The sequence below is a fragment of the Agelaius phoeniceus genome, chromosome 31 (assembly GCF_051311805.1).
Source record: "Agelaius phoeniceus isolate bAgePho1 chromosome 31, bAgePho1.hap1, whole genome shotgun sequence".
Lineage (NCBI taxonomy): Eukaryota > Metazoa > Chordata > Aves > Passeriformes > Icteridae > Agelaius > Agelaius phoeniceus.
The window spans coordinates 115,803-143,580 of NC_135295.1; the positions used below are offsets into that span (position 1 = coordinate 115,803).

General features: G+C 61.8%; 3 protein-coding genes across 9 annotated transcripts; 2 read left to right on the forward strand and 1 right to left on the reverse strand.

Annotated features, from left to right (window-relative positions):
• The first annotated feature begins 1,045 nt into the window (after positions 1–1,045).
• On the forward strand, positions 1,046–10,163 carry LOC129133592 (methanethiol oxidase). 7 transcript variants are annotated; one of them, XM_077191953.1, is made up of 13 exons: positions 1,046–1,192; positions 2,488–2,544; positions 2,630–2,742; positions 3,933–4,118; positions 4,418–4,538; positions 5,014–5,196; positions 5,425–5,603; positions 6,367–6,445; positions 6,803–6,924; positions 7,028–7,103; positions 7,533–7,651; positions 8,376–8,519; positions 8,602–10,163. In XM_077191953.1, exons 1-13 carry the CDS (start codon positions 1,189–1,191, stop codon positions 8,851–8,853), a joined length of 1,635 nt encoding a protein of 544 aa, XP_077048068.1. In that variant the 5' UTR covers positions 1,046–1,188; the 3' UTR covers positions 8,854–10,163. The 7 variants fall into 7 exon arrangements, with proteins under 7 accessions (XP_077048068.1, XP_077048071.1, XP_077048072.1 ...); XM_077191956.1 differs by having other exon boundaries at positions 9,314–10,163; XM_077191957.1 differs by having other exon boundaries at positions 1,047–1,192; positions 7,011–7,103; positions 8,376–8,569; positions 8,796–10,163.
• Positions 10,164–10,926: 763 nt separating this feature from the next.
• Positions 10,927–14,581, reverse strand: LOC129133571 (methanethiol oxidase-like). The gene is made up of 9 exons (XM_054653200.2): positions 14,396–14,581; positions 14,129–14,249; positions 13,815–13,997; positions 13,243–13,424; positions 12,948–13,026; positions 12,471–12,592; positions 12,246–12,338; positions 11,567–11,685; positions 10,927–11,130 (listed from the first exon to the last, which is right to left on the reverse strand). The coding sequence occupies exons 1-9, from the start codon at positions 14,564–14,566 to the stop codon at positions 10,968–10,970; spliced, it is 1,233 nt and encodes a 410-aa protein (XP_054509175.2). The 5' UTR covers positions 14,567–14,581; the 3' UTR covers positions 10,927–10,967.
• Positions 14,582–22,588: 8,007 nt separating this feature from the next.
• Positions 22,589–26,151, forward strand: LOC129133572 (methanethiol oxidase-like). Its single transcript, XM_077192020.1, has 9 exons — positions 22,589–22,774; positions 22,909–23,029; positions 23,161–23,343; positions 23,762–23,943; positions 24,166–24,244; positions 24,621–24,742; positions 24,907–24,999; positions 25,411–25,529; positions 25,966–26,151. The coding sequence occupies exons 1-9, from the start codon at positions 22,604–22,606 to the stop codon at positions 26,126–26,128; spliced, it is 1,233 nt and encodes a 410-aa protein (XP_077048135.1). The 5' UTR covers positions 22,589–22,603; the 3' UTR covers positions 26,129–26,151.
• Positions 26,152–27,778: the final 1,627 nt, after the last annotated feature.

A 27,778-nucleotide genomic window follows, 5' to 3' on the forward strand; every position in this document is an offset into this window, starting at 1 on the left:
GATCCGCCGCTGCTGCGGGGCCGAGGCCGCTCTGAGGCGCTGAGCGCTTGGGGAGCGGCGAGAGAACGGCCGGCGCTGCTACCGGGCCGGTGTCCCGCGCTGGCTGTGAGCGGCCCGAGAGCCCCTCAGGGCCGGGCGGGCCGTGAGCAGCGGTCAGCCCTCACAGCTGAGGGATGCTCGGGGCCGAAATCTCACACCTCAGGCCAAAATCGTCCGTTTGAGGGCAGAAATTCTCCCCCTGAGGCTAAAATTGTCCAGCTGAGGCCAAAATTCTCCACCTGAGGGCAATAAAGTTCCCCCTGAGGCCAAAATCGTCCAACTGAGGGCAGAAATTCTACCCCTGAGGCCAAAATTGTCCAGCTGAGGGCAAAATCTCCCACCTGGGGCAGGTGTTGGTAAAACAGCCCAAAAACTGAGTGAAAAACAGCCAGAAAATGGAAAAATAAATAAGAATTTACATCTCTTCAATAATAAAGGAACTAACGCAAAATAATCATTTAAATTTCTTTATTCATAGCAAAAGAATCTCTTTTGTTTTTTTCTGCTTTTCCTGGTGGTTCGTGGAAAAAACCAGGGATGCAAAAAAATGGAAATATTTTGGAAATTCCAAAATAAACATTCCCTGGGAGGTGGGAAAAAAAGGGGCAGATTCCTTAAAAATTCCATACTAAAGAAATAAATAATCATTAATTAATAAATTAATTCTCATTAGGGCACAACCTCGGCAGGAATTAGGAGTGAAATCCTGATTCTCCAGAGGAAAAAAAAAAAAAATTTTTTCACCCAGGAAAGCCACAAAATATTTTTTAAAGTTGCTGAAATCCCCTGGGAGAGAATTCCCTGGAAACATTCCGAAAATCCCGAGGTTTTGAACCAAAACTCCTCCCTCCTTCGCTATTTCCAAATTCCTTCCTTACCGGGCTGGTAAAAAGTCAGGAAAATTTGGAATAAAAAGGAGAAAATCGGGGGCGGGGGGGAAAGCGGACATTCCACGGAGGGAGAAGTTTGGAAGTTTCCCTTTGGCATTTTAAGGCGGAATTTTGTTTTTTCCGTGCCCGGGATCCTCCCCTTGGCTCCTCCTCTCCCGCAGCCCTCCCCTTTCCCCCTGGGTTTCCGACCCTTTCCCGGCTGTTTCTCCGTAAAAATCCAACGAAACTCCTGGAATTCCCATTCCCAGCCCGGTCCAGGATGGGTAAGAGATCCCAAAATCCCCAACAGTCCCAAAAAACCCCAAAAAACCCCAAAATCCCGGGATTTGCCGCTGCTTTTGGCGTCCCGGGGGTGGAGGGGGGGGGGGGGGGGGTGAAAGTCCAGCTTTTCCCTGGATTTAATATTTAAATATCCCCTAAAAACCCCGTGGGTTTTAATTAAGAGCTCGAATTCCTTCATCAAAATCCATTTTCCCTCGAATTAATTGGGAATTTATAATCCCTAAACTTCCAAAAACTGGGAGAAACTCCTGGATTTGCTGCTTGGGAACAGGAAAGCCCCTCGGAAAAATCCTTAAAGATCAGATCTGAGCTTTCCCCTGACGTATTCCATATTTATGGGGATAAATCCTTGATTTCCAGGATAGTTTTCCTGATTAGGTTTTTTGAGGATAAAAACTCGGATTTCCAGGAACTTTGACTTTTGGCTCTGTGGGAAAAGTGGGAGGGGCCAAAAAGTTGGAAGCCGTTTCCATGGGAAACAGTTGGGAGTTCAAAACAGGGGGAAAATATCAGGAATTTTGGGATCAAACCCAGCCAAACATGAGGAATTTGTAGCAGCAATGAGTAGCCAAATCATATCAATATTCTAACCAAAGATATCCTGAATTTCCTGGAATTTTTTTCACTCCCAAGTGGAATTTTTTGAGGAATTTTTTTTGGGCCCAAGTTCCTGGAAGTCAATAAATGACTTTGGGAATGATTGACACGCCTGGAATGATCTGGGAGCTCAAAAAAATTGAGAATTATGGAAGAAAATAAATCCTGGAATGTTCTGAAAAATGAACTCCCTAAATCCCTTGGGAATTTGTTTTTTTGGGAGAAGATTCCTGAAATTCCTGGGTTTTTTTCCAGTGGCTTCTCTGTTGTTTTCAATTGAATTTGAATTTGATTTTTCCCAAATTTAATCTGGATTTTCCTCCCTGGAACTTGGAATATGTTTGATATTAAACCCTGGAATTCCACAGAAACTCCCATTTTTTCCAGCCCTTGCTAAAATCCCAAATTTATTCCTCCTAATCTGGCACTTTGGGACGACTCAGGGAGCCAAAAATTGGGATAAATTCCAACGGGTTTTTCCCCTGGAATGAACAAATCCAAGGCACAAAAATTGGGAATTAGGAATGAGGAGCTGGGAATAAGGAATTGGGAATGGGGAATTCCATGGACTTAAGGCTGGGAATTGGCAGTGGGGAATTGCCAATGAGGAGCCAATGGAAGGCTCCGAATTCCCAGGATTTTTGGGGTGTGGAAGTGATGGAATTTTGCCCTTTCCCAGCAGGAAAATGCGGAGCGTGCGGGCCGGGCTATCCCAGCCCTCTGGAGGCCATGAAAGGCAAGTGCTGGAATTGGGCATTCCCAAATCCTGGAATTGCTGGGAACTCTGGAACTGGGGATCTGAGCCCCAGGTGTGCCCGCAGGGCCCCGGGAGCAGCTGCTGTACCTGCCCTGCATCTACCGGAACACCGGGATCGGCATTCCCGACTTCCTGGCCACCGTGGACGTGGATCCCAAATCCCCTCAGTACTGCCAGGTACGGGCCTGGGAGAGCCCGGGGATCCCGAATCCGGGAAAATCTGGGGGAGTCTGGGGATCCCGAATCCGGGAAAATCTGAGAGAATGTGGGATCCCGAATCTGGGAAACTTCAGGAGAGCCTGGGGTCCTGAATCTGGAAAAATTCAAGAAAACCTGGGATCCTCAACATGGAAAAATCTGGGAGAACCTGGGATCCCAGATCTGGGAAAACCCAGGAGAACCTGGGGTCCTGAATCTGGGAAAATCCAGGAGAATCTGGGAAAATCCAGGAGAACCTGGCATCCCACATCCAGGAGGATCCGGGCTCCCAAGTCCTTCCCGGCCCTGGCAGGGACAGCAATGCCAGAATTCCGGGAAGGCGGATGTGGAGCTGGATCCTGTTCCACAGGTGACGTTCCACAGGTGACATTGCACAGGTGATATTGCGCAGGTGACATTTCACAGGTGATATTGCACGGGTGATTTTGCACAGGTGATGTTCCGCAGGTGACGTTCCACGGGTGATATTTCACAGGTGATGTTCCACAGGTGACGTTCCACGGGTGATGTTCCACAGGTGATATTGCACAGGTGATATTCCACGGGTGATATTGCACAGGTGTTGTTCCACGGGTGATGTTCCGCAGGTGACATTCCACGGGTGATATTCCACGGGTGATATTTCCCAGATGATATTGCATGGGTGATATTGCACAGGTGACGTTTCACAGGTGATATTTCCGCAGGTGATGTTCCACAGGTGACATTTCACAGGTCGTGTTCCACAGGTGACATTCCACGGGTGACATTCCACGGGTGATATTTCCCAGGTGACATTCCACGGGTGATATTCCACGGGTGATGTTCCACAGGTGATATTGCACACGTGATATTGCACAGGTCATGTTCCACAGGTGACATTCCATGGGTGATATTTCCCAGGTGACATTCCACGGGTGATATTTCCCAGGTGATATTCCACGGGTGATGTTCCACGGGTGATATTTCACAGGTGATGTTCCACAGGTGATATTGCATGGGTGATATTGCACAGGTGACATTTCACAGGTGATATTTCCCGGGTGATGTTCCGCAGGTGACGTTCCACGGGTGATGTTCCGCAGGTGACATTCCACGGGTGACATTCCACAGGTGACATTCCACAGGTGATATTCCATGGGTGACATTCCACGGGTGATATTTCCCAGGTGATCCACCGGCTGCCCATGCCGCACGTGGGGGACGAGCTGCACCACTCGGGCTGGAACGCCTGCAGCAGCTGCCACGGGGACCCCGGCAAATCCCGGCGCTTCCTGATCCTGCCCAGCCTCGTCTCCTCCCGCATCTACGTCGTGGACGTGGCAACCGATCCCAGGGCTCCCAAACTACACAAGGTTTGGAATTCCCCCCCCTTTCCCACTTATTTTTCCTTTTTTTCATCCTTTTCTCCCAATTTCTTCCTTTTTTCCCTCTTTATTGCCTGATTTTTCCCTTTTTTCCCATTTTTTCTTTTTCCCCTTTTCCCTTCAAACATTCCCACAAACCTTTACCTGCAAATCCCCATTTCCCCCCTGCCAACTGATGTCCAAGAACTTTCCCCATTTTCCCCAGAATTTTCCCCCATTCCAGGTGGTGGAAGCTGAGGAATTATTCCCATTTTTCCCGGAATTTTTCCCCTTTTCCCCCGTTCCAGGTGGTGGAAGCCGAGGAGCTGGCGCGGAAGGCGAACGCCGCGTTCCCGCACACTTCCCACTGCCTGGGCTCCGGGGAGATCCTCATCAGCTGCCTGGGGGACCCTGAGGGCAACGGAAAAGGTTCAGAATTCCACCAGATTCCATAAAAACATCCACAGGGATTCATTTCCGTGCAAAATCCTGCAAAATCCATGGAATACGTGGAATTTTCCTGGAATTTTTAGCACATTCCTGCAGGTTTTTTATTGATTTTCTAGACTACTTTTATGTTTCATTTAATTTAAAAATGGAAGTAGATATACATAAATAATTTGCTTTATTTAAAGCAAAATAATTTTAGGAATTATTACAGGAAAAGATAAAATCCTAGGAAATTATTTTTATTACCAATAATAAAATAATGGGAAATAATTTTAGACATTATTATTATTATTATTGGTAAATATAATAATAATAATAATAATAATAATAATAATAATAATAATAATAATAATAATAATAATAATAATAATAATAATAAGTAGATTTCAAAAAATTGCTTTATTTCAAGCTCTATAAATCGCTCCAAACTCCTTTCTTTGGGAATTTTTTCCAGGCACTTTTGTCCTCCTGGATGGAGAAACCTTCGAAGTGAAAGGAAATTGGGAGAAAGGAGGAAAAATCCCAAATCTGGGCTACGACTTCTGGTACCAGCCCCGGCACAACGTCCTGCTCAGCACCGAGTGGGGCGTCCCCAAAGTCCTGGCCCAGGGATTCGATCCCAAGGATGTGGAGCGAGGTCGGTGGGAAATCTCCTGGGAAATTCCATTTTTGAGAGCAGAAACTCATAAAAAAATCCAAATTTTGACCGCAAAAAGCCCTCAAAAATTCTATTTCTGGTGTCTAAAACCCCTAAAAAAAAAATCCCGATTTTTTTTTTAAATCCCGTTTTTACCCCCAGTTTCACTCCGAACCGCTGACTATTCCATAAAAGCCGGGGATTTATGGAATTTCTCCCCTTCCCCAGGGCACTACGGGCGGCACATCAACGTGTGGGACTGGCAGGAGCGGCGCCTGGTGCAGGAGCTGGACCTGGGCGCGGGCTCCATCCCGCTGGAAATCCGGTTCCTGCACGACCCCAGCGCTGCCCAGGGCTTCGTGGGCTGTGCCCTGAGCGGGGACATCCGGAGATTCCACAGGAACCCCGTGAGCTCTCGGATTTGGGGGAAATCCTCAGGGAATTGGGGCTTTTTCCATGATATAATGGGGGATTTTCATTGCCCTGAGCGGGGACATCCGGAGATTCCACAGGAACCCCGTGAGCTCTCGGATTTGGGGGAAATCCTCAGGGAATTGGGGCTTTTTCCATGATATAATGGGGGATTTTCATTGCCCTGAGCGGGGACATCCGGAGATTCCACAGGAACCCCGCGAGCTCTGGGACCTGGGGGGAATCTGATGGGAACTGGGGCTTTTTCCATGGAATTCCTGGGGCTTTTTCCATGGAATTCCTGGGGCTTTTTCCATAGAATTCCTGGGGTTTTTCCATGGTTTCATTGCCCTGAGCGGGGACATCCGGAGATTCCACAGGAACCCCGTGAGCTCTCGGATTTGGGGGAAATCCTCAGGGAATTGGGGCTTTTTCCATGATATAATGGGAGATTTTCATTGCCCTGAGCGGGGACATCCGCAGGTTCCACAGGAACCCCGTGAGCTCGGGGACTTGGGGGGAATCGTCAGAGAATCGGGGCTTTTTCCATGGAATTCCTGGGTTTTTGGAGAAAAATCCACTGGGAATTGTGGGTTTTTCCGTGGAATTCCAGAGGGTTGTAAGGGTTTTTCCATGGAGTTCCAGGGTTTTTCCATGGAATTCCAGGGGTTTTAGAAAAATCTCCGAGGTTTTATCACCGTGGGATTGTGGGGTGGATATTCCATGAATTTTGGGAGTTCCATGTTTTCTGTCCCTCAGGAGGGAAAATGGGAAGCGGAGAAGGTGATTGAGGTGCCCAGCAAGAAAGTCCAAGGATGGCTCCTCCCGGAGATGCCAGGTCAGTGGGAGAAATTTGGGAATTTTCTCATGGATCCAGAGCAGATTTTGGCAGAATTCTCTCTTTAAATGGCAAAAAATTCCAAATATTGGGGGTTTTTTGAGGGAGAATTTTGGGATGAGCAAAGGAAATCCGGAGTGGGGTCTGCTCTGTGCTGGGGGTGGGATTTTCCAGGAAAATCCTTGGAATTTGAGTCTGGATTTCCTCAGGAATTCCGCAGTAATTCCTGAGGTTGATTTTGTTCCCCCCAACTCCTTCCCAACCCCATTTTTGGGCGTTTCCACATGGGAATTTGGGTGTTTTGGGGATTCTCTCTGCTCCCATTCCCTGATTTTCCTCTGGAATTCCCTCGGGAAGGGCTGATCACGGACATCCTGATTTCCCTGGACGACAGATTCCTGTACTTCAGCAACTGGCTGCACGGGGACGTGCGGCAGTACGACATCTCCGACCCCAAAAACCCCAGGCTGGTGGGGCAGGTGAGGAGGAAATTCCCAAAAAACCCAACTCCCGTGGTTTTGAAGGGATTCATCCAGATTTCCCATGGATTTTAACGGTTTTCCAGGTTTTTCTGGGAGGCAGCATCTCCAAAGGGGGACCTGTGACCGTGGTGGAGGATCGGGAATTGCAGGATCAGCCGGAGCCGTGCGTGATCCAGGTGAGGATTCCCACATTTTTTTCCTGATTCTCCCCAGATTTTTGGAGATTCCCGACATCCAAAACTCCTCCTGAAGTTGTTCCCACCTGGATTTTGCTTCCTTAGGGATGGGTTTCATCCCTGAAACCCCAATTTTTCCTCAGAAAAAGATCGTGGAATTAAGAAATTTGGGGGAAAAAAATTTTCTCCCCAAAGCTGGGGCCTGGCCCTTCCCGACTCTGGGATTTCAGAGCCCTTGGATGTTTTTTTCCCCCAAAATTCCATTTTCTCCCCCGAGCTGGGGCCTGGCCATTCCCAGATCCAGGACTTCAGAGCCCTTGGATGTTTTTTTCCCCCAAAATTCCATTTTCTCCCCCGAGCTGGGGCCTGGCCCTTCCCAGATCCGGGGTTTCGGAGCCCTGGGTGCTTCCCGGTGTTTTTCCCGCGCAGGGGAAGCGGATCCCGGGGGGGCCGCAGATGCTGCAGCTGAGCCTGGACGGGCGCCGGCTCTTCGTGACCACGTCCCTGTTCAGCGCCTGGGACCGGCAGTTCTACCCCGGCCTGCTCAGGTGAGCCCTCCCGATCAGTGATCAATGATCAATGAGCAATGATCAATGATCAATGATCAATAACCCCCGGCGCCGCGGGGTTCACTGGTCATTCATCGGGCAGTAATTAGCTCAAATTGGTTAACAATGGCTTGTTGGTACTTACTGGGGTTCACTGGTTATTCATCCGGCAGTAATTAGCTCAAATTGGTTAACAATGGCTTATTGGCACTTACTGGGGTTCACTGGTTATTCATCGGGCAGTAATTAGCTCAAATTGGTTAACAATTGCTTGTTGGTCATTATTGGTTATTCCTTGGTAATGATTGATCGTTAATCGGTGATTAACTGATCATTAATTAGCGATTAATTGATCGTTTATTGATTTTTGATTGGTTAACAATTGGTTGTTGGTTATTATTACTTATTGATTATTATTGCTCGCTTATTAATTGGTTATTAATTGACCATTAATTGGTCTATAACTGGTTATTGGTTATTACTGGTTGCCGATTATTAATTGGTTGTTGATTGATTGATTAATTGGTTATTAGTTGATTGCTAAATGGCAGTTAATTGATTGCTAATTGGTTTATAACTGATTCATAATTTGTTGTCAATTGGTATTAATTGGTTGGTAACTCCAAATGCAGGGGGGTTTTGAGGGGGAATTTTAGGATGAATTTTGTGTTATTAATTGATGATTAATTTGGCTTTAATCGCAGTTTTTATTGAATTGCTGCAGGGAGGGCTCGGTGCTGCTGCAGCTGGACGTGGACACGGCGCGGGGAGGCCTGGCCGTCAATCCCGAATTCCTGCTGGATTTTGGGAAGGAGCCGGGCGGGCCCTGCCTGGCGCACGAGGTGCGGTACCCGGGGGGCGACTGCACCTCCGACATCTGGCTGTGACCCCGCCGGAATTCCAGGGAAATCTGGGAATATCTGGGAATGTTTGGGAATGGGGGACTGCACCTCCGACATCTGGCTGTGATCCCGCCGGAATTCCAGGGAAATCTGGGAATGTTTGGGAATGTTTGGGAATGTGGGACTGCACCTCCAACATCTGGCTGTGACCCCGCCGGAATTCCAGGGAAATCTGGGAATGTTTGGGAATGTGGGACTACACCGCCGACATCTGGCTGTGATCCCGCCGGAATTCCAGGGAAATCTGGGAATGTTTGGGATGGGGGAATGTGGGACTGCACCTCCGACATCTGGCTGTGATCCTGCTGGAATTCCAGGGAAATCTGGGAATGTTTGGGAATGTTTGGGAATGTGGGACTGCACCTCCGACATCTGGCTGTGATCCTGCTGGAATTCCAGGGAAATCTGGGAATATCCGGGATCTGGGAATGGGGGACTGCACCTCCGACATCTGGCTGTGATCCTGCTGAAATTCCAGGGAAATCTGGGAATATCCGGGATCTGGGAATGGGGGACTGCACCTCCGACATCTGGCTGTGACCCCGCCGGAATTCCAGGGAAATCTGGGAATGTTTGGGAATCTGGGAACGTGGGACTGCACCTCCGACATCTGGCTGTGACCCCGCCGGAATTCCAGGGAAATCTGGGAATGTCTGGGAATGTGGGAATGTGGGACTGCACCTCCGACATCTGGCTGTGACCCCGCCGGAATTCCAGGGAAATCTGGGAATGTTTGGGATGGGGGAATGTGGGACTGCACCTCCGACATCTGGCTGTGATCCTGCTGGAATTCCAGGGAAATCTGGGAATGTTTGGGAATGTGGGAATGTGGGACTGCACCTCCGACATCTGGCTGTGACCCCGCCGGAATTCCAGGGAAATCTGGGAATGTTTGGGAATGTTTGGGAATGGGGGAATGTGGGACTGCACCTCCGACATCTGGCTGTGACCCCGCCGGAATTCCAGGGAAATCTGGGAATATCTGGGAATGTTTGGGATGGGGGAATGTGGGACTGCACCTCCGACATCTGGCTGTGATCCTGCTGGAATTCCAGGGAAATCTGGGAATATCCGGGATCTGGGAATGGGGGACTGCACCTCTGACATCTGGCTGTGACCCCGCCGGAATTCCGGGATATTTGGGAATGTTTGGGAATGGGGGACTACACCTCTGACATCTGGCTGTGACCCCGCTGGAATTCCGGGATATTTGGGAAGGTTTGGGAATGTGGGAGTGGGGGAATGTGGGACTGCACCTCCGACATGTGGCTGTGATGCCACCGGAATTCTCTGCTCCCATTCCCTGATTTTCCTCTGGAATTCCCTCAAGAAGGGCTGATCATGGATATCCTGATTTCCCTGGACGACAGAATATTTGGGAATATTTGGGAATGTGGGTACTGCACCTCCACCATCTGCCTTTGATCCCAGGAAATTCAGGATTTATCCCATTTTTTCACAATCCTTTCTTCTCTCTATCACTTTTCCCAGGGAATTTGGGGTGCCTGGGGCGTTATCTCCTCCCAGAGCAGCCTCTCCTAAAAATCATCTCTGAGATTTCTGATCAAAAATCAAAACTCACAATAAAATTCTCCTTCCAGCAGCTGAAATTCCCTTTTTTTAGGATTTTTGGGCATTTTTGGCTAAAAAACATGTCATTTTCTGACATTTCCCACTCTTCATTTGTTGTCTAAAGATAAGATAGGGATAAAATGGAGATAGAATAGGAATAAAATAAAAAAAATTAAATAGGGATAAAATAGTGGTAAAATACGGCTAAAATAGGGGGGGAATAGAGAACAATAAGGATAAAATAGAGGAAAAAAATAGGGATAAAATACAGCTAAAACAGGAAGAAAATAGAGATAAAATCGAGAAAAATAGGGGGAAAGATTGGTGACAAATGGGGATAAAAAGCCCAGCTGGAAGCAAAGCCCGGGAAAAGAGGCAGCGCCGGGAATTCCCCCCAGACCCTGCCCGCGGTCCCGGCTCCGCCCGCGCCCGTCCCGGGCATTGTCCCGGCCCCGACGCCGCCCTCGGACCCCCCGGCATTTGTTCGTCCCGGGATGTTCCGGGAATGAGCCTCGGGAAGCTGCGGCTGATGCAGGAAACAACTTTATTGATGGCAGGGAAAGCAGGGACAGGGACAGGGACAGGGACAGGGACAGGGACGGCCGGGAATGGCCCGCGGGACCCCGAACCCTGGAATCTCCCGAGGGCAGCCCAAAGCAGGAATCCCCCATGGGATCCTAAAGCCCAGAATCGCCCAGGGCACCCCAAACCCATCACCCGGGGCACCCCAAAGCCCCAGTGCCCCCCAGTCCCATCACCCGGGGCACCCCAAAGCCCCAATTTCCCCCCCGGAACCCCAATCCCGGCGCTGCCGGCGGGGACAGCGGCGCTGCCGGCGCCGCTCAGGGCAGGGTCACGGATTTGGCATCGCCGCCGGGGAAGCGGATCTCGTGCGCCAGGCACGGCCCGTTGGGCTCCTTGCCGAAATCCACCAGGAAGTTCTTGTTGACGCTCAGGCCGCCCTTGTCCGTGTCCACGTCGAGCTGCAGCATCACCGAGCCCTCCCTGCGCGGGGACAGCGGCGGCTCAGGGCGACAGCGACCCCGGGGCCGCGCCGAGCCCGCCCGGAGCTGCTCCGGACGGCGCCGGGGAGCGCCCGGGCCCGGGGCCGGCGGCGCGGGCTGCGATTGGCGCCGCTTGCGGTCCCCAGTGCCCGATGGAGGGGACAGGATGGGCGCAGGGACAGCTTTGGGTCCCCACTGCCCCCAGGACGGGCACGAACCCAGGGCAGGGCGGGCTCGGGGCCCTTTCCCCTCCGCAGCTCCCCCAGGCTCGGCTCGGGCTGGGCCCGGCCAGGCCCGACCCCCTTGGGCTGAGCTCAGCCCGGGCTCTGCCCGATCCCGACCCGGCCGCGAGCGGCTCCGGGACAGCCCCGGGGGGGTCGCGGCCCCTCCCGCTCCCACCGGGCCCGGGCAGCCTCGGGCAGCCGGGAGGGGCTCACTTGATCAGGCTGGGGTAGAACTGCCGGTCCCAGGTGCTGTAGAAGGAGTTGGTCACGTAGAGCCGCTTCCCGTCCAGGCTCAGCTGCAGCGTGGCGGGGCCGCCGTACACGCGCTTGCACTGGGACACACGGACTGGGGTTACTGGGGGCACTGGGGGCGCGGGGACACACGGACTGGGGGTACTGGGGGCACTGGGACACACGGACTGGGGTTACTGGGGGCACTGGGGGCACTGGGACACACGGACTGGGGTTACTGGGGGCACTGGGGGCGCGGGGACACACGGACTGGGGGCACTGGGACACACGGACTGGGGGCACTGGGGGCACTGGGGGCACTGGGACACACGGACTGGGGGCACTGGGGGCACTGGGACACACGGACTGGGGACACTGGGGGTACTGGGGTCACTGGGACACACGGACTGGGGTCACTGGGACACACGGACTGGGGGTACTGGGAGCGCTGGTGCTGGATTCCAGCAGGGGCAGTGAGAGCAGGCTCAGGCTCACGCTCAGGTGAGCGCTCACACTCACACTCACACTCACTCAGGTGAGCTCAGTCACACACTCACACACTCACACTCACACTCACTCACACACACACTCACACTCACACTCGCGCTCCCCCAGCCCCGCCCCCAGCCCCGCCCCGGCGCTCCGGCCCCGCCCCGCTCACCTTGAGCACCAGCGGCTCGGGCTGGCACTTGAGCTCCTCGTCCCTGCACACGGTCACGGGGCCCCCTCGCAGGATGCTGCCCCCCACGAACACCTGCAAGGGCCGCGCTGGCTCACGAGCGTTCCCCGGACCGGCCCCCGGGCCCCCGGCCCCGCCCGGCCCCGCCCGGCCCCGCCCGGCCCCGCCCGGCCCCGCTCGGCCCCCGGCCCGGGCCCTGCCCCTCACCTGCCCCACCAGCCGGGGCTTGCAGCTCCGGGACAGCTCGTACTGCCGGATGTCCCCGTGCAGCCAATTGCACACGTACAGGAACCGGTCGTCCTGGCTGATGACGAGGTCGGCGATGAAGGCTGCGGGCAGAGCCGGGGCTCAGGGGCACGGCCAGCACCGGGGGAGGCCACACGGGCCTGGCCTGAGCTGGCCTTTGGGGCAGGGACCAGCACTTCGGGCTCGGTCGGGATTCGGGGTCAGTAATCATTTAGGGTCCGTCCCGTTTGGGGTCAGTCCTGATTCGGGGTCAGTCAGGATTCGGGGTCCCCCAGCAGGATTTGGGGTCACCGAGCCGCTCCGGGGTCCCCCAGCAGGATTTGGGGTCCCCCAGCAGGATCTGGGGTCCCTCCGCCGGCTCCGGGGTCACCCGCACACCGCGCCCGGCTGCAGAGCTCGCCCAGGGAACAGGAATGCCACCCCCGAGGGCACACGCACCCGGCATCTTGGGCATGATCCAGCCCGACACGTCCTTGGCCGGGATCCGGATCACCTCCTCCACGGCCCAGTTGTCTCTCTGCACAGCGACACCGAGCCCGGCTCAGCCCGCGCTGCCCCGGCCCGAGCCGAGCCGAGCCGAGCCGGGCGCGACGGGCTCAGCCCCGAGCCCCGCACCCGGACCCTCCCTGGCCCCGTTCCCCGCTCCTCCTCCTCCTCCTCCTCCTCCTCCTCCTCCTCCTCCTCCTCCTCGTCGTCCCGGCCCCGTTCCCGCTCCCCACCGCGCCGCACTCGCCTCGCAGGATTTGTAGAAGCGGAAAATGGCCCCGCTCAGGGCACAGCCCACGTAGCCCTCGGCGGCCTCGGGGTTGTGCAGGAAGCGCACGGTCAGCGGCAGAGAATCCTCGCCCAGGTCGAAGCACTGCGTGAGGCTGCGGCACGACAGGTTCCACACGTTCAGGCGGCGGCCGAAGACCCCTGCGGGACACGGGGGAGAGGCTGGGGGCGGCCGGGGCGCCGGCGAGAGACCCCCGAGGGGCTCCTGGGGGGCATCGGCACGGGAAGGGCAGGAGCTGGGCAGGGGGAACTGGGAAATGCGGGATTTGGGGAGAACAGAGAGAAATGAGGGATTTGGGGAGAACATTGAGAAATGCGGGAACTGGGGAGAACACAGCGAAATCCGGGATTTGGGAGAGCACAGAGAAATGCAGATTTGGGGGCAGCAGGACCCGGCCCCCCCGGGTTCCACCCCGCCCATCCTCAGCCCGAGCCTGGCCGAGGCTCCGGGCACAAATCGGCCTCTGGCGGGCCCCGAGCCCTGCCGGCCCCAGCTCAGCCCTGCCGGCGCTGCCGCCCGCGTGTCCCCACCTTTCTTGAGGTCATCGGGGTTGAAGCCACGCCCGGCCACTCTGGGCACCATCCCGGCCGAGCTGACCAGGACGTTGTGCCGGGCCTGGTACCAGAAGTCGTGGCCGGTCGGGGGAGCCTCACACTCGTTCTCCCAGTTGCCCTTCAGCTCGAAGGTCTCTCCGTCCAACACCACGAAGCCACCTGGGACACACAGGGACGGGCGGGGACAAATCCAGGCGGCCGCGAGTGCAGCGGCACCCCCGGGGTGCGAGTTTGGGCAGGGACCCGGGAATTCCAGCAGGGACACGGGAATTCCAGCAGGGAACACTCACCTTTGCCGTGGCCAGCGGCGTCGCCCATGTTGGCGACCAGGACGTCCCCGTTGGGCAGCGGGTGGGTGACAGACAGGTAGCCCTTGTTGCACTTCCAGAACACATCCACGGGCTCGATCATCTGCGCGAACCAGCGCCCATTTCAGCCTCCGCCTGCTCGGCGCCTTTCCCGGCCGTACCCCAGAATCCAAGCCCGCTCCCTCCCTCCCTCGCTCCCTCCCTGGCTCCCTCGCTCGCTGCCGGCGCCCCCGGCTCCCCCGGCCGTACCTTGCAGATCCGCGGCGCGCGGCACTGGGAGCCCACATCCACCACGTAGATGCGGGAGGAGATGAGGCCGGGCAGCACCAGCTTGGTCCTTTTGGCCGCGGCGCCGCTGTCGAAGCAGCCGCAGGCGGGGCCCCAGCCCGCGCAGTGCAGCTCGTCCTTGAGGTTGGGCATGGGCAGCCGGTGGATCACCTGGGCACGGCCAAGGCAGCTCAGGCCGGGCCGAGCCGGGACAGCCCGCGGGGAGCGGCCCCGGGGCCTGGGGAGCCCCGGAGAGGGGCCGGGGGCGGTCCCGGGATTTGGGGAGCCCCGGAGAGGGGCTGGGGGCGGCCCCGGGGCCAGGGGAGCCCCGGAGAGGGGCTGGGGGCGGCCCCGGGGCCTGGGGAGCCCCGGAGAGGGGCTGAGGGCGGCCCCGGCATTTGGGGAGCCCCGGAGAGGGGCTGGGGGCGGCCCCGGGATTTGGGGAGCCCCGGAGAGGGGCCGGGGGCGGCCCCGGCATTTGGGGAGCCCCGGAGAGGGGCCGGGGGCGGCCGGGAGCAGACGGGACAAGGTTTAAAGGTTCTCCTCGGTTCCCCGGCACAGAGATATCCGGGCGGCCCCGCAGCGCTCGGGGGGCGCAGCCCCGGCTCGGTCCCGCCCGGAGAGCCCGGCAGGCGCCCGTACCTGGCCGTAGTGGCAGGAGCGCGGGTTCAGGTCCACGGTGGCCAGGAAATCGGGCTGCTCGATGCCGGTGCACCTGTAGGTGCAGGTCACGTAGGCGACCTCCTCCCGCGGCGCTGGGGACACAAAAGCGGCTCGGACCGCGCCCCGAGACCCGAGCGGGACCGGGAGAGCCCCGGGCAGCTCCCCGGCATCACCGCCCTGATTTCGGGGCGCTGCCGTTCCCTGCAGCGCCCCCCGCGCCGCTGCCGACCCGGGAACGAGCGGGAGCGACCTCCGGCAGCTCTGGCCAAGGGGCTCGGCACAGACACCGAGCTCGGGGGACCCCAAAGAGCCCAAACGCCCCCAGCCCAGCCCCAGGGGCAGCACTCGCCTTTCAGCACGTCGGGGCACGAGGGGTACTCGTAGCACGGAGCTCTGCATCTGTCTGGGGAGCAGAGGGGACGCCGTGAGCCCGGCCCGGGCCCGCGCCCGCGCCCGCTCCGCGGGCTCCCTCCCAGCCCAGGGACCCCCGGGCCGCCCCGGGGCCACCGCGGCCCTCCCGGGGCACCTCTGGGAGCGCTCGGGGCGGCGCTGCCGCCTCCCGGCTCCGGGACGGGGACCCTGGGGACAGCGCGGGGCCGAGCCCCGCTGGGGACACCCGGCGACAGCGCGGGGACCCCTCCCCACTGCGGGCACGGCACAGAGCCCAGACGGGACGGGGACAGAGCGGTCACCCGGAGCCGGGACACGAGGGGGACAGAGCCCAGACGGGGACAGAGCTGCCACCGTGAGCTCGGATGGGGACAGAGCTGCCACCCGGGTCCAGGGCACGCTGGCAGCTCCAGCACGGACAATCCCTCGGGATCCCGGGGCCCCGGGGCCGGGCAGGGCCCCCGGGAGCCCCCAGGGCCCCGCAGCAGCTCCGGGAGCAGCGGCCCCGCGGGCAGAGCTCGGGCCCGGCTCCCTCCTCGTGCCCGGGGCACAGAGGCGCCTGTGCCCAGCTGTGCCCAGGTCTGTGTGTGCCCAGGTGTGCCCTGCTGTGCGCTGGTGTGTGTGCCCAGCTGTGTGTGCCCAGCTGTGCCCAGGTGTGCCCAGGTCTGTGTGCCCAGCTGTGCCCAGCTGTGTGTGCCCAGGTGTGCCCAGGTGTGCCCAGCTGTGCCCGGGCCAGCCCCGCAGCCCCCGGGCGGGGCCGGGCTGGGGCCGGGGCTGTGCCGGGCCCGGGGCTCGGGGCAGCCGCGGGGGTCCCTTACCCATGGCTGCAGCTCTGGGGTCGCGGCGCTGGCGGCGGAGGAAGGAGCCGGAGCTGAGGGGCAGCTGCTGCTGTCTCGGGGCTGGAGCGGCTGTGCCGTGCCCTGGCTGCTCCCGGGGGCCTTTTATCCCCGCCGAAGGGTGCGGGCAGCGCGGCCAAGCCCAGGGAGGGGCTGCCCAGCGCTTGGGAGGGGCCAGCCCGGCGCTGCGGCTTCTTTCCTCCTCCCCGCCGCCAATCTGGGCCCAAATCTGCTGCTCCCTGCAGCTCCCGAAGCCTCAAACCCCGGGGCCGGCCCCGGCCGAGCCCGGCTCGCCCCGCACCGAGCGGCTGCTCCGCACCCGCAGCGCCCCCGGCCCGGCCCGGCCACCCCCAAACTGCTCCTGCTCCTGACAGGGGCACCCCGGCCCCGATCCCAGCGGCAGCCCGGGGCTCCCCGAGCCGCCTCTGCCGGGGACGGGAGTTTGGGAGCTCGGGGACACCGGGACGGGCTCGGGGACACCGGGATGGGCTCGGGGACACCGGGATGGGCTCGGGGACACCGGAATGGGCTCAGGGACACCGGGACGGGCTCGGGGACACCGGGATGGGCTCGGGGACACCGGGACGGGCTCAGGGACACCGGGACGGGCTCGGGGAGCTGCTCAGGGGATCCCGGGGACACCGGGAGCTCCACCTGGATCAAAGGGGGATCCCGGGGAATTTGGGATCTGCCGGGAGGGATTTGCGATCTGATCCCAGGGAATGGGGCCAGGACAAGAGGGAACGGCCTCGAGCTGTGCCAGGGGAGGCTCAGGGGAAATCTGGTAAATTCTTCCTGGAAAAGGGAAAAGGCCTTGAAGGGGCTGCCCCGGGAGGTTCAGAGTGGCCACCCCCGGAGAATTCCCGGACTTTGTCTGGGAGACCGGGGGGAATGGGCCCCATCTTGGGCTGGATGGTCCTGGAGGGATTTTGCAGCCCCAAAAATCCTGGAATTCCCGTAAGCGTCCCTTTAATCCTCGGTGCAATTTCCAAACCCAGTTAAGTCTGGAATTCTCCTAATGGGCCCTTTAGCACTCAGCGCTATTTCCAAACATCAAATCCAGTTCCTACATCCCCCCAAAATGAGCGAATCCTACAAAAGCCACTGCAAATGAACGTTTGGGTAGCTCGAAATTCCCGTGGTGAGCCTGGCCGGGAGGAGATAAAGCTGCGGCTGATAAGATAAAGTTGCTGATAAGAGCTGGGATTACTTCCTGCCCCTCCCTGCGCCCAGGTGAGCCGGGCTGGTTCTCCCTGTGCTCTGCTGCGGCTTTTCCATGGCCAGAGGTGGGGGCAGCGTCCCCCCAGCCCGGTTCGGGAAGTTTCCCGGCCTCTCCTCCTCATCCCCATTTCCATAATCCAGGGAAAATCAGATTTCTCCGTTCCTGACACTGCAGATCGCGTTTATCTCCCCCGATTTGGAAGGGATTCATCTGGGATCTGTCCCGCCCATCCCGAAAGCCTCTGGAGCTGGACATTCCTGCCCCGTGGAGGGAGGAAAGGCCTCCCCGAGCCTTTCAAGTCCCTCATTCCAAGCGGATCCAGAGGAGGAGAGACGCCCTGGAATTATCTCGGGCTGTGGCGGCTCCTCGGGGGCTGCTCGCCCAGAAATTTCCAACCCTTGGGAATTTTGGTACCCGGCCCAGGGCAGCGGCTCCTCCCGGCCGCCTTTTCCTGCTGGTTTGGGGGGTCCGGCTGTTCCCTGGAACAATCCCGAGGGAATTCGGGGTTCGGGCCCCCCGCGTGTCCCCCTCGGCAGGGACCGGGACCGGGACAGGACAGGGACAGGGACAGGACGGGGACAGCAACAGGGACAGGGATGGGGACCGGGACAGGGACAGGGATGGGGATAGGGACCGGGACAGGGACAGCGACAGTGACGGGGACAGGGATGGGGACAGAGACCGGGACAGGGACAGTGACGGGGACCGGGACAGGGACAAATGTCCTCCCTCGGTCCCGTTCCAAGCCCGACCCGGGGAATCGCGGCCCCGTCCTGGGCTGCAGTGGAGCCCCCCCGGCTTTGGAACCAAGGAAAAGCTCGCGGTTCCCCCGAGTGTGATTTTTTCCCCCGTTTATTTCTGGTGGAGGAGCGGGGAACAAACTCCCGAACTCATCCAGTGTCACCCGCCTTCCACTGGCCGGGGAATTTCGGATTTTGTCACATTTTCAGGTGAACTCGGAATCCAGCTCCCAAAAATCACACTTTTCCCACGGAATCATCAGAAAAGCGGGGAATTCGTGGCTCGGAAGGGAATTTGAGCTCGAGGCTCTCTGACGGGAGAGCCGGGAACGCTGCAGAGCCCCGGGGGCGGCTCCTGGGTGGAATTGCAGCCCCGGGGAGGAACGAGCAGCGGGATTTGGGGCTCCCTCCGTGAGCCAAACGTCTTCCCGAAGTCAGTGCCCGGCTGAGGGTGAGGGATCAGGCCGAGGCCGGGAAGAGAGGACGGAGAATGGGCCAAAAGCGCAGGAAATCGGGATTTAGGAGCGGGTAGAGCTGAAGGAGCCCCGGGGGAAGCCAAAGCCCCGCCGGGGCCGCTGCCGGAGCCGGGAGCTGTCCGAGGTGGCTGCGGAGCGGGGGCTCGTCCCAGAGCGCCGCTCCCGCCTTCCCAAATCCCGGCGCCTTCCCAAATCCCGGTGCGTTCCCAAATCCCGCCGCTCCCGCGTTCCCGAATCCCGGCGCGTTCCCAAATCCCGCCGGGGCCGGAGGAGCCGGAGCGGCCGGCGGGGCGTGGGCAGCGGCCGGAGGGTGCCGGGGCTCGTCCTGCGGCCACGCGAGCTGCGCTGAGCGCGCGCTTATCTCGCTGTTATCAGCGCCGCGGGGACACGCGAGCGCCGAGCGGGGACAGGGAGGGGACACGGCGACGTCAGCTCGGGAAGCCACCGGGAGCAGCGCGGCTCGTTAATGAGGGGCGGGCTAATGAGCTGGCTAATGAGGAGCGGGCTAATGAGCTGGCTAATGAGCGGGTGTGAGCGCCAGGGGAGGGAGGCGCGGGCACGTGGGGACACCGAGGGTGTCCAGGGCGCACCAAAGCGGGGCTGCCGGCCAAGGGCGGCCCCGGCCAGAGCCTCTTCTGCACTTTTCCACCCCAAAGCCGATGGTTTCCCGCGATTCTGCCGCTCGCAGTGCCCAGAGAAGGCCCTTGAGGCGCTGCCCGGTGCCCGGTGCCCGGTGCCCGGTGCCCGGTGCCCGGTGCCGGGGCTGGCCCGGGGCGGCCGGGGGCGCTGAGCTGTCCCCGCTGCGGGGACATCCCCGGGCGGTGTCCCCGCGCTGCTGGCGGCAGCAATTCCGTGTCCCTGTGCCCTCCGCAGTGCCCGGGCCGCTCTCCCCAGGGCCGGGAGCCGCATTCCAGGGCGCTGAGTGTCCCCGGCTGTGGCACTGCTGGCGGCCAGGCCGGTGGTGGCCTCGGGAGGGGACCCTGATGCGAGCCCTCGGGGCCTGGAGCGGGATCTCGGCTCTTTTGGGGCCACTTCAGCCCAGTTTGGGTCAAATCCAGCCCGGCTGGTGCCACTTTTGTGCTGGTGGTGGCACCCGGGGCTGGGGTAAGGCATGGCCAGGGCCCTGAGGACACTTGGGGGTGATCAGAGGGTTGGGGACAGTCCCGGGTGACCCTTCCAGCCCCAAGTGCCAGAGCCGAGCACCCCAAATCCCCCTTGTCCCCAGCTGACCCCAGGTCCGCACCAACAGGAGTCAGCCGGGGAGGCCACCCCGTGTCCTGCCCTGGCTGCAGCTGCCCCAGGGGCGCTCAGGGAGGATTTCCTGAGCCCATCCCGGTGTGCCCTGGGTCTGTCCGCGTCCCTGAGATCCGCTGAAGAGCTCCCCGAGCCCATCCCGATGTCCCCGATCCCATCCCGGTGTCCCTGAGCCCATCCCGATGTCCCCGATCCCGTCCCGGTGTCCCTGAGCCCATCCCGGTGTCCCCGAGCCCGCCCCGGTGTCCCCGAGCCCGCCCCGGTGTCCCCGAGCCCATCCCGGTGTCCCCGAGCCCGCCCCGGTGTCCCCGATCCCGTCCCGGTGTCCCCGAGCCCGTCCCGGTGTCCCCGAGCCCGTCCCGGTGTCCCTGAGCCCATCCCGGTGTCCCCGAGCCCATCCCGGTGTCCCCGAGCCCGTCCCGGTGTCCCCGAGCTCCCAAACTCCCGTCCCCGGCAGAGGCGGCTCGGGGAGCCCCGGGCTGCCGCTGGGATCGGGGCCGGGGTGCCCCTGTCAGGAGCAGGAGCAGTTTGGGGGTGGCCGGGCCGGGCCGGGGGCGCTGCGGGTGCGGAGCAGCCGCTCGGTGCGGGGCGAGCCGGGCTCGGCCGGGGCCGGCCCCGGGGTTTGAGGCTTCGGGAGCTGCAGGGAGCAGCAGATTTGGGCCCAGATTGGCGGCGGGGAGGAGGAAAGAAGCCGCAGCGCCGGGCTGGCCCCTCCCAAGCGCTGGGCAGCCCCTCCCTGGGCTTGGCCGCGCTGCCCGCACCCTTCGGCGGGGATAAAAGGCCCCCGGGAGCAGCCAGGGCACGGCACAGCCGCCCCAGCCCCGAGACAGCAGCAGCTGCCCCTCAGCTCCGGCTCCTTCCTCCGCCGCCAGCGCCGCGACCCCAGAGCTGCAGCCATGGGTAAGGGACCCCCGCGGCTGCCCCGAGCCCCGGCCCCAGCCCGGCCCCAGCCCGGCCCCGCCCGGGGGCTGCGGGGCTGGCCCGGGCACAGCTGGGCACAGCTGGGAACACCTGGGCACACACAGCTGGGCACAGCTGGGCACACCTGGGCACACAGACCTGCGCACAGCAGGGCACAGCTGGGCACACTCACCTGGGCACACCTGGGCACACTCACCTGGGCACAGCTGGGCACACAGACCTGGGCACACCAGCGCATACCTGGGCACACAGACCTGCGCACAGCTGGTCACAGGTGCCTCTGTGCCCCGGGCACGAGGAGGGGGCCGGGCCCGAGCTCGGCCCGCGGGGCCGCTGCTCCCGGAGCTGCTGCGGGGCCCTGGGGGCTCCCGGGGGCCCTGCCCGGCCCCGCGGACCCGGGATCCCGAGGGATTGTCCGTGCTGGAGCTGCCAGCGTGCCCTGGACCCGGGTGGCAGCTCTGTCCCCATCCGAGCTCACGGTGGCAGCTCTGTCCCCGTCCCGGCTCTGTCCCCCTCGTGTCCCGGCTCCGGGTGACCGCTCTGTCCCCGTCCCGTCTGGGCTCTGTGCCGTGCCCGCAGTGGGGAGGGGTCCCCGCGCTGTCGCCAGGTGTCCCCAGCGGGGCTCGGCCCCGCGCTGTCCCCAGGGTCCCGGTCCCGGAGCCGGGAGGCGGCAGCGCCGCCCCGAGCGCTCCCAGGGGTGCCCCGGGAGGGCCGCGGTGGCCCCGGGGTGGCCCCGGGGGTCCCTGGGCTGGGAGGGAGCCCGCGGAGCGGGCGCGGGCCCGGGCCGGGCTCACGGCGTCCCCTCTGCTCCCCAGACAGATGCAGAGCTCCGTGCTACGAGTACCCCTCGTGCCCCGACGTGCTGAAAGGCGAGTGCTGCCCCTGGGGCTGGGCTGGGGGCGGTTGGGCTCTTTGGGGTCCCCCGAGCTCGGTGTCTGTGCCGAGCCCCTTGGCCAGAGCTGCCGGAGGTCGCTCCCGCTCGTTCCCGGGTCGGCAGCGGCGCGGGGGGCGCTGCAGGGAACGGCAGCGCCCCGAAATCAGGGCGGTGATGGCGGGGAGCTGCCCGGGGCTCTCCCGGTCCCGCTCGGGTCTCGGGGCGCGGTCCGAGCCGCTTTTGTGTCCCCAGCGCCGCGGGAGGAGGTCGCCTACGTGACCTGCACCTACAGGTGCACCGGCATCGAGCAGCCCGATTTCCTGGCCACCGTGGACCTCAACCCGCGCTCCTGCCACTACGGCCAGGTACGGGCGCCTGCCGGGCTCTCCGGGCGGGACCGAGCCGGGGCTGCGCCCCCCGAGCGCTGCGGGGCCGCCCGGATATCTCTGTGCCGGGGAACCGAGGAGAACCTTTAAACCTTGTCCCGTCTGCTCCCGGCCGCCCCCGGCCCCTCTCCGGGGCTCCCCAAATCCCGGGGCCGCCCCCAGCCCCTCTCCGGGGCTCCCCAAATCCCGGGGGCGCCCCCAGCCCCTCTCCGGGGCTCCCCAGGCCCCGGGGCCGCCCCCAGCCCCTCTCCGGGGCTCCCCAAATCCCGGGGGCGCCCCCAGCCCCTCTCCAGGGCTCCCCAAATCCCGGGGCCGCCCCCAGCCCCTCTCCGGGGCTCCCCTGGCCCCGGGGCCGCTCCCCGCGGGCTGTCCCGGCTCGGCCCGGCCTGAGCTGCCTTGGCCGTGCCCAGGTGATCCACCGGCTGCCCATGCCCAACCTCAAGGACGAGCTGCACTGCGCGGGCTGGGGCCCCGCCTGCGGCTGCTTCGACAGCGGCGCCGCGGCCAAAAGGACCAAGCTGGTGCTGCCCGGCCTCATCTCCTCCCGCATCTACGTGGTGGATGTGGGCTCCCAGTGCCGCGCGCCGCGGATCTGCAAGGTACGGCCGGGGGAGCCGGGGGCGCCGGCAGCGAGGGAGCCAGGGAGGGAGGGAGGGAGCGGGCTTGGATTCTGGGCTACGGCCGGGAAAGGCGCCGAGCCGGCGGAGGCTGAAATGGGCGCTGGTTCGCGCAGATGATCGAGCCCGTGGATGTGTTCTGGAAGTGCAACAAGGGCTACCTGTCTGTCACCCACCCGCTGCCCAACGGGGACGTCCTGGTCGCCAACATGGGCGACGCCGCTGGCCACGGCAAAGGTGAGTGTTCCCTGCTGGAATTCCCGTGTCCCTGCTGGAATTCCCGTGTCCCTGCCCAAACTCGCACCCCGGGGGTCCCGCTGGACTCGCGGCCGCCTGGATTTGTCCCCGCCCGTCCCTGTGTGTCCCAGGTGGCTTCGTGGTGTTGGACGGAGAGACCTTCGAGCTGAAGGGCAACTGGGAGAACGAGTGTGAGGCTCCCCCGACCGGCTACGACTTCTGGTACCAGGCCCGGCACAACGTCCTGGTCAGCTCGGCCGGGATGGTGCCCAGAGTGGCCGGGCGTGGCTTCAACCCCGATGACCTCAAGAAAGGTGGGGACACGCGGGCGGCAGCGCCGGCAGGGCTGAGCTGGGGCCGGCAGGGCTCGGGGCCCGCCAGAGGCCGATTTGTGCCCGGAGCCTCGGCCAGGCTCGGGCTGAGGATGGGCGGGGTGGAACCCGGGGGGGCCGGGTCCTGCTGCCCCCAAATCTGCATTTCTCTGTGTTCTCCCAAATCCCGGATTTCTCTCTGTTCTCCCAAATCCCGGATTTCTCCGTATTCTCCCCAGTTCCCGCATTTCTCAATGTTCTCCCCAAATCCCTCATTTCTCTCTGTTCTCCTCAAATCCCGCATTTCCCAGTTCCCCCTGCCCAGCTCCTGCCCTTCCCGTGCCGATGCCCCCCAGGAGCCCCTCGGGGGTCTCTCGCCGGCGCCCCCGGCCGCCCCCAGCCTCTCCCCCGTGTCCCGCAGGGGTCTTCGGCCGCCGCCTGAACGTGTGGAACCTGTCGTGCCGCAGCCTCACGCAGTGCTTCGACCTGGGCGAGGATTCTCTGCCGCTGACCGTGCGCTTCCTGCACAGCCCCGAGGCCGCCGAGGGCTACGTGGGCTGTGCCCTGAGCGGGGCCATTTTCCGCTTCTACAAATCCTGCGAGGCGAGTGCGGCGCGGTGGGGAGCGGGAACGGGGCCGGGACGAGGAGGAGGAGGAGGAGGAGGAGGAGGAGGAGGAGGAGGAGGAGGAGGAGGAGGAGCGGGGAACGGGGCCAGGGAGGGTCCGGGTGCGGGGCTCGGGGCTGAGCCCGTCGCGCCCGGCTCGGCTCGGCTCGGCTCGGGCCGGGGCAGCGCGGGCTGAGCCGGGCTCGGTGTCCCTGTGCAGAGAGACAACTGGGCCGTGGAGGAGGTGATCCGGATCCCGGCCAAGGACGTGTCGGGCTGGATCATGCCCAAGATGCCGGGTGCGTGTGCCCTCGGGGGTGGCATTCCTGTTCCCTGGGCGAGCTCTGCAGCCGGGCGCGGTGTGCGGGTGACCCCGGAGCCGGCGGAGGGACCCCAGATCCTGCTGGGGGACCCCAAATCCTGCTGGGGGACCGCAGAGCCGGCTCGGTGACCCCAAATCCTGCTGGGGGACCCCAAATCCCGCTGGGGGACCCCGAATCCTGACTGACCCCGAATCAGGACTGACCCCAAACGGGACGGACCCTAAATGATTACCGACCCCGAATCCCGACCGAGCCCGAAGTGCTGGTCCCTGCCCCAAAGCCCAGCTCAGGCCAGGCCCGTGTGGCCTCCCCCGGTGCTGGCCGTGCCCCTGAGCCCCGGCTCTGCCCGCAGCCTTCATCGCCGACCTCGTCATCAGCCAGGACGACCGGTTCCTGTACGTGTGCAATTGGCTGCACGGGGACATCCGGCAGTACGAGCTGTCCCGGAGCTGCAAGCCCCGGCTGGTGGGGCAGGTGAGGGGCAGGGCCCGGGCCGGGGGCCGAGCGGGGCCGGGCGGGGCCGGGCGGGGCCGGGCGGGGCCGGGCGGGGCCGGGCGGGGCCGGGCGGGGCCGGGCGGGGCCGGGCGGGGCCGGGGGCCGGTCCGGGGAACGCTCGTGAGCCAGCGCGGCCCTTGCAGGTGTTCGTGGGGGGCAGCATCCTGCGAGGGGGCCCCGTGACCGTGTGCAGGGACGAGGAGCTCAAGTGCCAGCCCGAGCCGCTGGTGCTCAAGGTGAGCGGGGCGGGGCCGGAGCGCCGGGGCGGGGCTGGGGGAGCGCGAGTGTGAGTGTGAGTGTGAGTGTGTGCTCACCTGAGCGTGAGTGTGTGACTGAGCTCACCTGAGCGTGAGTGCGAGTGAGTGTGAGTGTGTGCTCACCTGAGCGTGAGCGTGAGCGTGTGTGAGCGCTCACCTGAGCCTGCTCTCACTGCCCCTGCTGGAATCCAGCCCCAGCGCTCCCAGTGCCCCCAGTCCGTGTGTCCCAGTGCCCCCAGTCCGTGTGTCCCAGTGCCCCCAGTAACCCCAGTCCGTGTGTCCCAGTACCCCCAGTCCGTGTGTCCCCGCGCCCCCAGTGCCCCCAGTACCCCCAGTCCGTGTGTCCCCGCGCCCCCAGTGCCCCCAGTAACCCCAGTCCGTGTGTCCCAGTGCAAGCGCGTGTACGGCGGCCCCGCCACGCTGCAGCTGAGCCTGGACGGGAAGCGGCTCTACGTGACCAACTCCTTCTACAGCACCTGGGACCGGCAGTTCTACCCCAGCCTGATCAAGTGAGCCCCTCCCGGCTGCCCGAGGCTGCCCGGGCCCGGTGGGAGCGGGAGGGGCCGCGACCGCCCCGGGGCTGTCCCGGAGCCGCTCGCGGCCGGGTCGGGATCGGGCAGAGCCCGGGCTGAGCTCAGCCCAAGGGGGTCGGGCCTGGCCGGGCCCAGCCCGAGCCGAGCCTGGGGGAGCTGCGGAGGGGAAAGGGCCCCGAGCCCGCCCTGCCCTGGGTTCGTGCCCGTCCTGGGGGCAGTGGGGACCCAAAGCTGTCCCTGCGCCCATCCTGTCCCCTCCATCGGGCACTGGGGACCGCAAGCGGCGCCAATCGCAGCCCGCGCCGCCGGCCCCGGGCCCGGGCGCTCCCCGGCGCCGTCCGGAGCAGCTCCGGGCGGGCTCGGCGCGGCCCCGGGGTCGCTGTCGCCCTGAGCCGCCGCTGTCCCCGCGCAGGGAGGGCTCGGTGATGCTGCAGCTCGACGTGGACACGGACAAGGGCGGCCTGAGCGTCAACAAGAACTTCCTGGTGGATTTCGGCAAGGAGCCCAACGGGCCGTGCCTGGCGCACGAGATCCGCTTCCCCGGCGGCGATGCCAAATCCGTGACCCTGCCCTGAGCGGCGCCGGCAGCGCCGGGATTGGGGTTCCGGGGGGGAAATTGGGGCTTTGGGGTGCCCCGGGTGATGGGACTGGGGGGCATTGGGGCTTTGGGGTGCCCCGGGTGATGGGACTGGGGGGCATTGGGGCTTTGGGGTGCCCCGGGTGATGGGTTTGGGGTGCCCTGGGCGATTCTGGGCTTTAGGATCCCATGGGGGATTCCTGCTTTGGGCTGCCCTCGGGAGATTCCAGGGTTCGGGGTCCCGCGGGCCATTCCCGGCCGTCCCTGTCCCTGTCCCTGTCGCTGTCCCTGCTTTCCCTGCCATCAATAAAGTTGTTTCCTGCATCAGCCGCAGCTTCCCGAGGCTCATTCCCGGAACATCCCGGGACGAACAAATGCCGGGGGGTCCGAGGGCGGCGTCGGGGCCGGGACAATGCCCGGGACGGGCGCGGGCGGAGCCGGGACCGCGGGCAGGGTCTGGGGGGAATTCCCGGCGCTGCCTCTTTTCCCGGGCTTTGCTTCCAGCTGGGCTTTTTATCCCCATTTTATCTTTTTAATTTTTTTCCCCCTATTTTATCCCTGGGGGCTCCTCGAGAAGGTTTTCCCCAGAAATAAAGTGGGATCCAGGTGGATACTTGGGATAAATCCTCCCTTGGCCCAGGTTTTTCCATGGATTCCCCATCCCTGGAATTGCCCCAGCCCAGCCCGGGCAGCTCCTGGAGCCGCCTGGGCCAGCGGGAGCCGCCCAAGGGCGTGGGACGGGATGAGCTTTGAGATCCCATCCGTCCCAAAATCCCCCAAAATCCCAAAAAATCCCAAAAATTCCCAAATCCCACCATCCCAAACTCGGCAAAGTCCCGAAGCCGGAGCCGGCTCGGACTCAGCCTCACCCCCTGCAATTAAAACCCCACTTTTCCAGATCTCCCCTTCCCGATAAAAATCTGCAACCTCCCCGAAATCCCTCGGGAATGTGGGATTTCCTTCCCCCAAAATCAAAGCTCAGAAATCCAGGAAAAAAAGCAGGAAAAGCCAAGAGCAAATCCTGGGATCAAATCCCGGAAAAATCCACGGGGAAAAAAAATCCTTCCCCTCAGGGAGAGGCTGGAAATCCTCCGTGGAATTTGAACCATCCAAGTCCCTTTCCCCCAATTTTTCCAGCTGTTCCAAACCTTTTTTCCCTGGAATTCCCACCCGGTGGGATCCAACTGGCAGCGGGAATTTATATTTAAAAATTGATTAAAATTGGGGTTTTTAAAATCCGATTCCCTATTTATTTCCCCCCCCCAGGAATTTGGGAATGCGGGGACTGCACCCCCGGCCCCTGGCTGCGATCCCCCGGGAAAACCGGGAGTCGGGAATTCGGGAATTCTGGCAGTCAGGAATTTGGGAATCCTGAGAGTCGGGAATTCAGGAATTCTGAATTTGGGAATTTGGGAATTCTGGTAGTTGGGAATTTGGGAATTCTGGAATTTGGGAATTCCAGGAGTCAGGAGTTCAGGAATTCCGCGAGTTGGGAATTCGGGAATTCTGGGATGCGGGAATTCTGGGAGTCAGGAATTTGGGAATCACAAGAGTTGGGAATTCCGGAATTCAGAATTTGGAAATTTGGGAATTCGGGAATTCCAGGAGTTGGGAATTGCGGGATGGGCGTGGCCTAGGGGTGAAATCA

Coding starts and splice junctions, on each gene's coding strand:
- LOC129133592 (XM_077191953.1), top strand. Junction 5,197..5,424: donor TCCCAAGGATGTGGAGCGAG/GTCGGTGGGAAA, acceptor CCCCTTCCCCAG/GGCACTACGGGCGGCACATC. Junction 6,925..7,027: donor ACCCCAGGCTGGTGGGGCAG/GTGAGGAGGAAA, acceptor TCTGGGAGGCAG/CATCTCCAAAGGGGGACCTG.
- LOC129133571 (XM_054653200.2), bottom strand. CDS start 14,566: ATGCCCAACCTCAAGGACGAGCTGCACTGCGCGGGCTGGGGCCCCGCC. Junction 13,425..13,814: donor CCCCGATGACCTCAAGAAAG/GTGGGGACACGC, acceptor CGTGTCCCGCAG/GGGTCTTCGGCCGCCGCCTG. Junction 13,027..13,242: donor GCTTCTACAAATCCTGCGAG/GCGAGTGCGGCG, acceptor GTCGCTGTGCAG/AGAGACAACTGGGCCGTGGA.
- LOC129133572 (XM_077192020.1), top strand. CDS start 22,604: ATGCCCAACCTCAAGGACGAGCTGCACTGCGCGGGCTGGGGCCCCGCC. Junction 22,775..22,908: donor GCGCGCCGCGGATCTGCAAG/GTACGGCCGGGG, acceptor TGGTTCGCGCAG/ATGATCGAGCCCGTGGATGT. Junction 23,344..23,761: donor CCCCGATGACCTCAAGAAAG/GTGGGGACACGC, acceptor CGTGTCCCGCAG/GGGTCTTCGGCCGCCGCCTG.